The sequence below is a fragment of the Vigna radiata genome, chromosome 11 (assembly GCF_000741045.1).
Source record: "Vigna radiata var. radiata cultivar VC1973A chromosome 11, Vradiata_ver6, whole genome shotgun sequence".
In the NCBI taxonomy this organism is placed as follows: Eukaryota; Viridiplantae; Streptophyta; class Magnoliopsida; order Fabales; family Fabaceae; genus Vigna; species Vigna radiata.
The window spans coordinates 5,602,757-5,615,200 of NC_028361.1; the positions used below are offsets into that span (position 1 = coordinate 5,602,757).

Here is a 12,444-nt window from a genome sequence, read left to right on the forward strand (position 1 = left end):
CTTTACTTTTATATTTATAGGTTTGGAAATGAACTTTTAATTAGTATTGAGCTAATCACAATCCAAAAACTGATAAGTGTGCTTTACATTAAATGTGTTTAATTTATAATATAGATGTCTATTAAATGTTTGATTGAATGATAACTCATTATTTGAAATAATGAGTTTATAGAAGTAAGTGAGAATGGAAATAATCTTCTGACCTAATGTTCATCTGAATAATTAACTTTTCGATCAATGTATTAATTAGTCTTAGATACATCAATTGAGTTTACAATTAAAATTTATTTGATTTTTCAATTAACAATTAATCATACTGTCCATTTTTACTTCTAACATAAAAATATTCATCGTTGAAACTAGAAATAAAACTAGTTTATAATACATAAATTGGTATAAACTTTATGTTATAAACCGGTTTGTAAGTTAAGTTAGATTTAAACGTATGTCAAAGAATAATTTTTGATCAAAGAAAGATGGAAAAGTGAAAAATATATAGATTTGGGCGTGTCTTTTTGAATGTAGTAGTGGGGAAGGAGAGAGTGTACTAGAAAGTAAACGAGCACAAATTGATGCCTGAAAGAGAAATGTGAAAGAAGATGCTAACAAAGGTAGCAAATAAGGCATCAATTGCATCGTGAAAGAAGGTAGATGGTAAGTAAAGTGAGGCATTGGTCCAACAAAATAGTGGGCTGCAGATAATGCAGCAGCAGGCGCACAAACTCACCAACACAACACAACAACACAAAGAGCCTTGAGGAGAGAGAGAAAGAGAAAGAATCTGACACACCATAACAAGACAAGGGTGTGTGTGTAGTAGTGGCCCAGCAACCATTCACTCCCTTTAATTTCCTCTAATCGTCTTGGATTCTATTCATCTTTATCTTCAATAAATTATCTTATTCTAATTTGGGTTATCACTATCATTTGTATGTCTGATTACTCCATAAACTTGTGCATATAAGGTTAATTGTAGTGAATAATGGTGCTCTGGGACACACATTCATTTGAAGGGTATTGGAGAGATTGTGTGAGAAGGGCAATCATTAAAAACTGGACCAGGGTGCAGGCTGTGGGAGAGGACCAACATGAACTTGTCGGTTGTTCTCCAAGACAAATTCTTGCAGTACTACTGTACTAGCCATCACTCCTTCTAAGTTCAAAACAACCTCTTCCCCTGTTCCTTTCCTACTTGGTTTTTATGGGCCTGGATGGCTGGTAGGAAACAACACCCTTCTTCTCCCTCTTCCTCTAATCCAACATTAAATAATAACATCCCTTTCTTATTTCCTAATCAACCTTAACTCTTTCACAATTTACTCTTTCTGTTGTGTTGTCTTGTGTTGTCTTGCTGGTGCAATTCAGCTTTCTACTTTCACTCCTCAAGTCTTCACAGTCTAACATTCTAGCCACAGAGGTGAGTTTTCTTTTTTAAGACCCCGTTCTAGTCTCATTCCATAAGGTTTTTCTATTCTATTCTATTCTACCAATTTTTTTTATCCTTTTCTCTTTGTTTTTTCCCAAATAAATAAAATAATAATAAAGCTATTCCCTCCCTGGCTGTAGTGGTGCTATATATACAGTTAAATCACTGATTCACTTCTGAGAATAGGATTGATTAGTGAAAATTGGTTGGTGGGATTAGCACCCAGAACGTCAAAATCAGAATAAGGAAAGAATAATTGTGGGCGTGGTAGTAATTATGCCTTTGGTTGAGTCTGGTGTTGTATTAGATGGGATAATATGAATTAGGGTTGAGGAGGGTAGAGGAAGATCTAGAAGCATAATTAAAGCAAAAATCAGGAAGATGATGATGATGGTTTAGGAAAGATTAGAGCTTGTCATAATTAGAGAGAGCATAGAGGGTTGAGATCAAACGTAGCTTGGTAGATCATGGAAACCCACACAAAGCAAAGTCTGATGGAAATGGGAGGCCAAGATAAGGAAATAGAGATACCAACAAGTTTAGGTTACAACCTTCACAACAGAGATTCTTCTTCTTCCTCTTCCAAGCTCTCTTCTCCAACACTTGGTGAAAGAAGTACTACCACTCATCATGATCATCATCGTGATCAACTTCATCATCATCAAACTCACACATTAATCTTCAACGACCCACCTCACCATAATCTCTACCCACCACCACCTCCTCCTCCTCTTGCACCTCGTCAACCTCATACACTCACACCAGATCCAGATCTAACCACCCCAATTCCTCCCACATCGAATCCTCTAACAACACCACACCCCCACATAACAACAATACCACCACCACCACCACCACCTGCAGCAACAACAACAACAACCTCAACCCCGTCGATCAGGTACCGAGAATGTCTTCGGAACCACGCCGCAAGCATGGGGAGCCACGTGGTCGATGGCTGTGGAGAGTTCATGGCAAGTGGCGAAGAAGGTACGCCGGAATCACTAAGATGCGCCGCGTGTGAGTGTCACCGCAACTTCCACAGGAAAGAGGTTGACGGGGAGTTACAGCCACAACAACCACCGCCACTGTCACTGGTACAGCAACAGCAACAACAACATGTTCCCAATTATCACAGCTACTACCCGAACAAGCACAATGGGCACCTTCACTACCCTACTCCCTCTCCTTCTTCCCTCCTCCATCATCACAGATTGGTTGGTAGCAGTGGTACACCGAGTTTGGTTCCCCCAGTGATGATGGCCTTTGGAGGCCCAGCTGAGTCCTCAAGTGAAGATCTCAACATGTTTCAGTCCAACACCGGAGGAGCACAGTTATCAGTGCAGGCGCCACTTTCTTCCAAGAAGAGGTTTAGGACTAAATTCTCTCAGCACCAGAAGGATAGGATGATGGAGTTTGCTGAAAAGATTGGTTGGAAGATTCAGAAACATAATGAACAGGAGGTACAGCAGTTTTGTTCTCAAGCGGGCGTAAAGAGACAAGTTTTCAAGGTTTGGATGCACAATAACAAGAAGCACCCAATGTAAGCCTAGCCTACACTCTTCTTCTTTTCTACATCCCTTGTCTTCCATCTTGTTTGGAAAGAAATAATAACAAAAACAGACACCAGATTAATTTTTAAGTGAATAATATTGTAGATTTAGATGTGCATATATATATATATTATTCAAGCAGAGGAAGCTATAACTAGCTATAGCTAGCTAGACACATTAAATTGACAGCAGCTGTATAACTTCCCATTATAATTANTCATTTTCGCTGTGTATGCTCTTTATTAATCATCACGCGCTTTCGTATGGACTAGGCACTATAGAAAATTTGCACTGATTTTCTTGGTGCAGAAAAACACGTACGGATTAATTCTCAGTTTCTCATCTCTTTCTTNTTTTGGCGTGACCACTGACTAACCATTTTCAGCACTATAGAGAAAGAAATGAAAAAGGGAAATAGACGAGTTTTTGGTCGTTGTTGTGATGAAGTAGGATATTATGATATTGGTATACGTTGTTGTTTGTGATGGGGTACTTGGACTAACTAGCTGTAACAATATCTCATGCATAATACTTTGACGAACTTTTGTATTTTAATCATGGAAGTGTTGGTTCATGAACCTGTTCACTTTCTTGCTCATCAATGTAGAAGGCTTTGGAGAAAATAGATCCCACACTCATGAGTCACCCAACCACAATTTTGTCCTCTCCTACTCATTCCATACATACACACCGGCCGACACATGAATTACCAGACAATATCCGTTTTTTTCTCAAATTGCCCTTTTCATAATAATATGCATTATGTGTGTATTATACTGTCTCTACGCGAATGAACCAGGAAGATGTAGTCAAATGATGACAAATAAATAAGGAAAACAAGGATCTGAATATACAAATTTCCCCCTTCAGTTGTTCCTTCGTTTTCCCTTCACTCTCGTACTTGTCAATGGTGAAAGTAAAGTTATTTTGTACGAAAAAGCCACAAGAAATGCGATGAGATTCGAGTCACAATTATTGAGTCAAACTCAGGAGTAGTAATTAATCTGAATCAGTTTCTAATACTTACGAATAATGTGTGCTAAGTAATAATGCAAATAGCAAGTACGAGTTTGTGGCAAAAATTTCTATTGTACAAGCATTGCTTGGATTTTAAAATCCAAAGTAAGTTGATGAAAATGGGCAACATATTCACATTAATTTCCAATGAAGCTGCATTTTTTATTTTTTCTTCTGAAGCTGAAGCTATTTTCGCGGATGTCGAATGAATTGATGCCCTATTGAGACTGCATTTTTTATTTTTTTGTTCTGAAGCTGAAGTTATTTTCGCGTGTTTTCAATTATAATACGATAAAAATGAAACTTTTATTCAATTATATTGCCACGGAACTACAATATTTTAAAATCATATTTAACTTAATTGCTGATTTGGAACTACAATATTTTAAAGTCATATTTAACTTAATTGTTAATTTTGAAGTTAAACTATCTAAAGGTTAAAATAAGCAATATATCACCTTCACGTCTGCAAAAAACTAATTCCAATGTTGCAGTTTGGTTTATGCATCTATATTCCATTTCTATCATTCCAAGCATGATAGATAACATGCATTTTCATTGATCAAACTAAAATTTCTACAGGCTAAACTGAATAATAATTAAAAAAATGAAAAATTCACTGACAAAAAGAATTACTAGCTAGCATTAAAAACCGTTCTGAAAAGTGATGCTGTCAAATATTATGACTCTGGAGGAACAGAAGCAAGACTGGGATAACAAGAATTATAAACCATGAAGAATAAAAAATCAGTGATAGGTTCAATAGTTTGAGATTAAGGGTTAAAAATACAAGCATTAAGCGCAATAATCATGTAGATTTCATAAGAAACGCCCATAAATTGAAAAAGTAAAATCAATCATGAAAGATTTTGTCATGCACCTCCTTTGGGGTATCTAATCTTTCATAACATTCAGTCTATATTTATACTCGTTATTTTCAGAAGTGCTCAAATTTTGGTGTACCTCCAGAGCTTCGTAAATATAAGCAACGCTACACGTAGAGTAAATATGGTGTGTGCTAGAGACTATTCCCATGATTCCTGCAAGTAGACGTGCAAGTTGATGTTCCCATTAAGTAAGATAATTTGAAACCGGTAGCAATGTATGTTGGGGGGGCAAAAGTTGCTATCTTAAATTATAAGTATGTTTGAGTTTATTTAGTAGTGAGTAAATGAGTAATGAACTGGCATTTGGAGTTATGGACCACCATAAAGAAAACCACTAACAAAATGCAGAAGAAATACTTAAAAAGAGAGGATTGCCTTTATTAAACCATGCACCTTTTACATGTTCACGATCTCTTCTTGTAACAAAAATGAGAAACTACGCAATTTAGTAAAGGGCCCCAACAATTATATATCATTCATCTGAGGATCCACTTACATAACCTACTAAAAGCTACAAATTTAGTCCCTACAAAACATCATGGGACAACACAACTTGTACTGTATGAATCTACCTGGCATCGTGATAGATCAGAGAAAGAACCTAACTGTGGGGCCTTTCAGGGTTTTCTTCTCCTAACATTAGGGAGAGTAGAGTTTTCATAATGTCTAACAAGTAACCAACAAACAACTGACGAGTGTTTAAGGAAAAACAATACAAAAACACATATGTACGATGATATATAACTTTGGGGAATCTAAGAGAGTTTTTCATAGTTAAGAGTAAGTGGTAACTAACCAAAGGTTCATTGGTTTGGGGTGTTTCTCATCTTAGCTCCGACATCTCCTGCAGCATCTGAAGCCTTCTCCTTTGCAGCCTCGTACTTAGCGTTTGCCTCTTCAGTCATTGTATTCTTTGCTGATGCGTATGCTTCCTCCACTTCACGTTTAGCCTGGTCAAAAGTTTCGGCTACTTTGTCCCTTCCATATTCATTTCGCACGCCTATGTTATCTTTAGAATCATTGGCCTCATCGAAGCCATCCACATCCATATTTCCACAATCCATTGCTCCTTTCACTTTATCCCTAGCTTCATCATAAACCTCACTTGCTTTAGTATCGGAGAATTTCTCTGATGCCAGGTTCATTTTCTGCTTACCTTCGTCATAGGCATTGCCTGCTCTATCTTTTACATATTCTATGGACTCATCCATGTTATCTTTGGCATTGTGAGCCACACTTGAAGCCTTATCTGAAGCAGTCTGAATTTTTTCCTTCGCATCGTCGTAGGTGTCTCCAATTTTTTCTCTCATTTTGTCTCTTCCATTATCAATATCTGTTGGCATTTTGATGACCTTGCCATCTTCATCATAAGCGTCGTTCATTTTCTCCTTTCCTTGTGCCATGGCCCCTGAAACTGCTTCCACGGCATCCGTAGCCTTCTCGGAAGCATAATCCGAAGCTCCTACAAACAAATCAAAGATACTACGTTGTTTGAATTTCATTCCAATATTTAATCGAAAGACATACATGAAAGAGATGGTGTGACAATGAATGAACAAATGTTACCTGATGCTGCAGACTTCATTGTCCCTGCGGCACTCGTGGCAACATCTTCTACATTATTCATCATGTTTTCAGTCGGTTGTTTTTCTTTATCCTCTTCAGCCCCGAAGCTTCTGCCACAAAAAAAAAAAAAAAGAGCAAAAACCACAATATTTAAGATTAATTTGACCCAATAAGCAACTTATTATAGTGAGATTTACTGAACTTTCCCACATCATGAATCACATTGACATCTTCCTCTTGAGATGATTATCCTATGTTAGGTCTATTCTTTTTCAATAGATATCCTTCTAAGATAATCACATTCAAAACCGTAGACATGAACAATCTTATTCAAAACTTCCCCAGACAGGAAAACCTCTCATAACTTAATATTACAACTTTAATATTAGGATAAGATAATGGTCGGGTCGCATCTTTTCTTTTTGAAACTGGTAGCTTTATAAGTTATAAAACGGAACATGCATGCTGGATATATATATATATATATATATATATATATATATATATATATATATATATATATATATATATATATATAATTAAAATAAAATGAACTAAGATTAAAATATATATATACCACTGGATGGTGGAAAAGGAAACTGCATTATATTGCACAACGGTGAGAGAGAAGATTACTCAGAGAAAGACGGCGTTTTATCCTCGGCATTATGCAGCACGCCGGAGGCAAAGTTCTTTGCGTCCTCTGCTTTGGCTTTGGTATCCTTACCCAGATCGTCATCCCAAGGCCTGCATGTCACCATACAGACTGCAAGAAACACCATCAAGAACAACACAACCTTTCTGCTTCCCATTTTCCTTTATCTTTTCCTTGTCCCTGACTAGTATCGTGTGATATGAGAATATAAGGGAGGATAAGTTAATATAATATATATTATGTGTGTGTGAGAGTGTGGAGCATCAAGTCCACGTGGTGGTTGGGAGAAACGTGGCGAAAGTTTGAGGGTAGAAGTGACAGATTTTGGACACGTGTTGAGGAAACGTGTAGTGTTAGGGTGGAGCGGAATGGGCCGTGTTTTGCTGGAATCTGATGGCATAAACGGGTTTTGCTCCTCCGGCTTGTGGTTTGATTGATAGAAAGAATTTGTTAGATGTTAGAATTTAGGGTGCATAACGTGAAATATGAACACCGCTTTTTTAATCACTCATTGATGTAAGGGCAAACTTTTTTTAACAACACTTTTTTAATAATTTTTTGACAATAATTTGTGATTTGTATGTTTTAAATATATTTTAAACATAAATTTAAATAGACCAATAAAATAATAACACATGTTCCGTTATAAAAAAGTTGTCAAAAAAATATTGTCATAATATTATTCTTTTTTATGTAATCAGTGAATTCACGGTACCTATTATTTTCCTTTTATCTTTATGTCACATAAGCTGTCTTATCTCCCTCAGAGTATATCTCTTTTCTGCAACCGATGGAATATCTTTTTAACGTTCTAAGCGATGGTTGTGTTGATGGTGTAATGAATTTGTATGTTTTAATTTAATCAGTTTATTTGAATTAAAATCTAAATATTCAATTTAATGAACAATTTTCGGCCGCAATTATCATGGATAATGAAATGGCATTCAATCCATAACCATGTAATGATAACTTTACGAGAAATGTTATATCTGCCACACTTGTCCATAAAAGATTTCTTTTCAAAGTCTCTGGAATGTATCTTGCCAAATTTTACTTTACCTGCGTTATAATCCTCTCAATTGTTTACTTTATTCATTTTCTTTTCATTTCCCAAATTTCTTTCTGTTATGTCAAAACTGAGTTTGAATTTTAAGTAAAAGTAAAAAAGTTAAATATCATATAGAAAAAAATTCATAAATTTATTATTTTGAAACTTTGGATTAGTGCTCATATAACTTAACAACATACCCAAATCTAAGACAGTTATGCCTGGAAAGATTGCTGTAGAAACCAATCACCGGACATTTTCCCAATAGAATATTCCGGAATGAAATATATTACTTAGTTTAAAGATAGAAACTAGGACTAATAGAAACTATTATATTGTTTAACTTCATTTAAATCACATGTGCATATTGAAGTTGTAATAATATGAAATAAAAATACAGCTAAACCTAATGTACATGGGGCTTAAATTTTAACTAGTTGCGAAATATATCACGGATAAGGATGCTAAATGGTTAAATAACCTATTTACGTTATATATTTATAAATACAAAAGATAGCTATTGAAATATTAAATACAAATAATGTTCTTTGAAATGTACAAAAAGAAATTTGAGGTTTAGGAGGGTTCAGGAAGAATTTTGAAATTAAATGTAATATAGATAATAATAATAATTATTATTATTATTTAAGAAAAATAGGTTATTTTTCACTCTTTCGAAGAATCTTCACTGGAATTGGAATGAAATAAAATTCATAAAAAATGCAATTTAAATTACAACTTTGAGCGTATCCTAAAAATTTATTAATCGATGAAATTTTGACTTCTCTGATGNTCTNAAAAACATGGCTTCTTTCTCCTTAGCATGAAGTGGAAAGGTTATGCTGGAATGCTGCTTCCAAGCCATTAAAGCCTCCTACTCCTAATGATTAATAATGCCGGAAAGATTCTTCTAAATCTGCTTCATCTGCCGCACAATTAATGGCACACATAACATCATGAACAAAAATCTAAGATAGNAGGTCAATGGGGATTCAAATTAATGCTCAAACAAACTATATTTGACCGGGCTGGCCACCTTCAGCTGCTAGTTTTAGTCGTTGGTGATGTTCCACCACCTTGTAATCTACAATCTCTTTAAACAACTGGGAATCCAAGATGCAGTCTGGGCGCCCATAGACAGCAGCTTGGACACTAGCCATGAGTTTGGCTATCTCACGGCCTGAAAATCCCTCCGTTTTCTTCGCAGCTTCTCTAAAGTCATCCTCTGATAAATCTTTTATAGTAATCTTTTGAGGCTGCTTCTTCAGCAAGAAGCCTCCCTTAGAACCATCACTGTCATCACATAAATATTTGTTTAAATAGAGCTTCAATAACTTCAGACGCTCTTCCTCTCCCGGAAGCGAAAATTCAATCACTTCATCAATGCGATCAGTAACTGTACTATCAAGATCACTCGGTCTGTTTGTTGCAAGAACCAATACTATGTCTCGAGATTGATCACCAGTTCTGAAGTAAAGAAGAGCTTTACCGACGGTTTATATCCCTCAGTAACAACCATAAGCCGTTGGTAATTTGTTATTACCGACGGTCCGAAAGCCGTCGATAATATGCTTTGTCGCTAATATTTACCGACGGTGTATGCTCCTCGGTAATTACTGAAGGTTTTAATGAAGGCTTATGTCTTTCGAATATTACCGAAAGCTTTTGTTCTTCGGAAATCATCGAAGGAAATTACCGAGGGACTGAAGCCTTCGGTAAAATCCGAAGGATACAAGCCTTCGGTAAAACCTTCGGTAATATTCGAAAAAAATACAAAGTCATATTTTGTATTTGTTATCCAACCACAAATACTTGCATAAAAAAGGTTCACAACACAGATAGACCTGCATAACAGAGTTTCAAACCACAGACACACCTGCATATTGTGCATCCCAAAATCATGCAATATCATTGACAATGAATAATACAAATATATATAACATCATCTGACTAAAGTTCAATATTAATCACTCAAACATAAAACAATATCATCCATGGCTGAGGAAAAGATAATGTACCAAAATCATGATGTACTAAAATTCAAATGTACTATCATCAATATGTTCTAACAACTATGATCAATAATAAAATAAAACTAAAATTCTACATAGTCATCAGCTCCATCTTCATCATCCTGCTGATCCTTTGCAGATGGCTGGACTTGTGTGGGTTGGACTGATCTGGGCTGCTGAGGGACGCGGGTGACGAGGAGGGTCGTGGCTGGGTCGATGGGACGGTGGAAGTAGTGTCTGAAGCTTGAGACAGCGCTCTCATGACCAGGGACTTGAAGTTTGTAAACTCGGTTCTCAAGTCACTGCATTCTTCTCTCAATTCACGGTTTTCCTGTTCACGTTCCTGTAGCAGCTGTGTCAAGCGCTGGATGGCCTCATCAACAGAATGGGTGGAAGAAGAAGGTTGGTGCTTCAGTGTACCTCCTCTCGATGCTGTATAGTTTGCAGCAAGTTGTCCTGCACCATACACTCATCCCTTTTTCTTCCCACCAACGACATCGACCAAGCACTGTGTCCTACGGATGTCGTCATTTGCATTACTCGCATCATTCGGTGTAGGAGCTGACCCATGTTCGAATCTAACCTGTGAAAGTCTCGTAGAAAATTCTTCCTGTTGAAACATTACAAGCAACATTAGGGATTCAATAACATAGTCACGTGGATAACTAATATTAGCACTATTATTTGCTTACACAAGTCTTGCGAGATCTTTCATCAACGAATTCATTAGTGCCCTTCCGAACATGGGTCTGTGCAAAGACCTCGTCAACATGGACCGCCCGTCCCAGAGCTTGTATATGAAATAGAAAATACATAAGTTATATATGAAAGAAACAGAAAAGTTAAGAAAGTTTACCATACAAATGGCATGCTCGTGAACTGTGATCGACCCGCCAGTATGCAAGGTGCCACCCTTTTCAGACGCTCTGTTTCAATGGGCTATAGCACACTTGTTGCAAAACTCTGCGGAATTCCAATGTGCAAGAGTTCCAAATGTTCTCGCCCAACCAGTAAGGGTGCTCCCCTGCATTGCGGGCACCCCTGAACATCTTTGAGAGCCGATGAGATGCTTTCATGTGGAAATTTCTATGTATTTGTGTTTCATGTTCGGCTTTTCACTGCACCTTCATCTGTAATGATGAAGAAAACAAACACTAATTATTGAACATAGTCAAATAAGAATGACAATTAGTTTAAAGTTGTTCACCTTAAAACGCTCCCAGAATGACTTTCTATTGTCTATAGGTATTGATCCCCAAGTAGGCCATGGAGTCAAATACTGTTGCTTAATGACTCGTGTGATAGCTTGGGAAGCAACCCTGGATGGGATAAACCTGCATCATATGAATCAAAGTCATTTCAAATACATAGAATCTTTAAACATAAAAAGGTTAAAAAAAGAATTAAAGTCTTACCTTTTGCCATATGGCTCAATCCATGGTCGATCATGGAGGGGCGGGTCAACACCGTCACCATCACTAGTTGAATCAGCACATGGTGTGGCAGTCTCAGAAGGCGGTCTAGAAGATGAGGAAGGTATAGAGGTAGGGTGAGGGGAAGGAGTGAGGGTAATAATCACAGGGGGAGGAGGAGGAACAGGCTCTGCTGCAGGGGTAGGAGGAGGAGGAGGGCGTACTGCAGGGGTAGGAGGAGGAAGGTGTATTACAGGGGTAGGAGGAGTAGGGGGAGGGTGTACTGCAGTAGTAGGGGAAGGGTGTACTGTAGTAGTAGGGGGAGGGTGTAAACATCGGACAGGAACATACAATATACAGGAATATACAATATACAGGAACATGCAATATACATAAACATAAATTAGACAATCAAATATCTACAATTAGTTAAAACTAGTCTAAGTTGGGTCTAGTTGCAATTCCTCATCTTTTAAGCACACTTTTTGGCTCAAATATGATGGTTTGACATACTAAATTGCATACCGGTCATTCTAACATCATATGAAAGGTTCTAACAGCTTTAATACATCAATTTGCACTTGTTAGGATGTTTACATGTTTACATACCTTAGAATAAGTCTACATTAGGTGAATTGACCAATTCTCACCTTAAAAGTTCACTTTTTAGGTACTTAAGAGTCAAATGTCGAGTTTGACCTTATTCTTTGCTTTTCACAACTTTCCTACCTTTATTAGACTAAGTTAGACTTGTTAGGATGTTTACATACCTTAGAATAAGTCTACATTAGGTGAATTGACCAATTCTCACCTTAAAAGTTCACTTTTTAGGTACTTAAGAGTCAAATTTCGAGTTTGACCTTATTCTTTG

At 36.8% G+C, this 12,444-nt stretch overlaps 4 protein-coding genes across 9 annotated transcripts in view; 1 reads left to right on the top strand and 3 right to left on the bottom strand.

Moving 5' to 3' along the window:
- Positions 1 to 442: 442 nt before the first annotated feature.
- Positions 443 to 3,209, top strand: LOC106776405 (zinc-finger homeodomain protein 6). Its single transcript, XM_014663853.2, has one exon. It carries the CDS (start codon positions 1,894 to 1,896, stop codon positions 2,968 to 2,970), a length of 1,077 nt encoding a protein of 358 aa, XP_014519339.1. The 5' UTR covers positions 443 to 1,893; the 3' UTR covers positions 2,971 to 3,209.
- A 1,517-nt stretch (positions 3,210 to 4,726) lies between these two features.
- Positions 4,727 to 7,310, bottom strand: LOC106777339 (uncharacterized protein ECU03_1610). 6 transcript variants are annotated; one of them, XR_002670027.1, is made up of 5 exons: positions 7,083 to 7,309; positions 6,447 to 6,556; positions 5,677 to 6,342; positions 5,256 to 5,316; positions 4,727 to 5,033 (listed from the first exon to the last, which is right to left on the bottom strand). XR_002670027.1 is itself a non-coding variant. In XM_014664915.2 (4 exons), exons 1-3 carry the CDS (start codon positions 7,256 to 7,258, stop codon positions 5,684 to 5,686), a joined length of 945 nt encoding a protein of 314 aa, XP_014520401.1. In that variant the 5' UTR covers positions 7,259 to 7,309; the 3' UTR covers positions 4,727 to 5,033; positions 5,677 to 5,683. The 6 variants fall into 6 exon arrangements, 5 of the variants coding, with proteins under 5 accessions (XP_014520401.1, XP_022643107.1, XP_022643106.1 ...); XM_014664915.2 differs by lacking the exon at positions 5,256 to 5,316; XM_022787386.1 differs by lacking the exons at positions 4,727 to 5,033; positions 5,256 to 5,316 and having other exon boundaries at positions 5,325 to 5,967; positions 6,037 to 6,342; positions 7,083 to 7,310.
- Positions 7,311 to 8,833: 1,523 nt separating this feature from the next.
- On the bottom strand, positions 8,834 to 11,237 carry LOC111240545. Its single transcript, XM_022775656.1, has 4 exons — positions 11,112 to 11,237; positions 10,257 to 10,570; positions 9,186 to 9,616; positions 8,834 to 9,074 (listed from the first exon to the last, which is right to left on the bottom strand). Exons 1-4 carry the CDS (start codon positions 11,235 to 11,237, stop codon positions 9,037 to 9,039), a joined length of 909 nt encoding a protein of 302 aa, XP_022631377.1. The 3' UTR covers positions 8,834 to 9,036.
- LOC106776406 (splicing factor 3A subunit 2-like) overlaps positions 10,858 to 12,444 on the bottom strand; it is a 4,087-nt gene continuing 2,500 nt past the window's right edge. The window contains exons 4-6 of the mRNA XM_022775657.1: positions 11,577 to 11,880; positions 11,369 to 11,495; positions 10,858 to 11,291 (exon numbers count right to left, since the gene is read on the bottom strand). Of these exons, the coding sequence (XP_022631378.1) occupies positions 11,277 to 11,291; positions 11,369 to 11,495; positions 11,577 to 11,880 (446 nt within the window). The 3' untranslated portion in view covers positions 10,858 to 11,276. The remainder of the gene's footprint in view (positions 11,292 to 11,368; positions 11,496 to 11,576; positions 11,881 to 12,444) is intronic.

Bases quoted from the DNA above. Each gene is read 5' to 3' on its own strand.
- LOC106777339 (XM_014664915.2), bottom strand. From the start codon at position 7,258: ATGGGAAGCAGAAAGGTTGTGTTGTTCTTGATGGTGTTTCTTGCAGTC. The intron at 6,557-7,082 runs GTAATCTTCTCT...TTTTTGTGGCAG, and splicing joins AAAACGCCGTCTTTCTCTGA to AAGCTTCGGGGCTGAAGAGG. The intron at 6,343-6,446 runs GTAACATTTGTT...ATTTGTTTGTAG, and splicing joins AATGAAGTCTGCAGCATCAG to GAGCTTCGGATTATGCTTCC.
- LOC111240545 (XM_022775656.1), bottom strand. From the start codon at position 11,237: ATGAAAGCATCTCATCGGCTCTCAAAGATGTTCAGGGGTGCCCGCAAT. The intron at 10,571-11,111 runs GTGTGCTATAGC...GGTACACTGAAG, and splicing joins TCCGCAGAGTTTTGCAACAA to CACCAACCTTCTTCTTCCAC. The intron at 9,617-10,256 runs GTAGAATTTTAG...TCTTTACTTCAG, and splicing joins AAGATGGAGCTGATGACTAT to AACTGGTGATCAATCTCGAG.
- LOC106776405 (XM_014663853.2), top strand. From the start codon at position 1,894: ATGGAAACCCACACAAAGCAAAGTCTGATGGAAATGGGAGGCCAAGAT.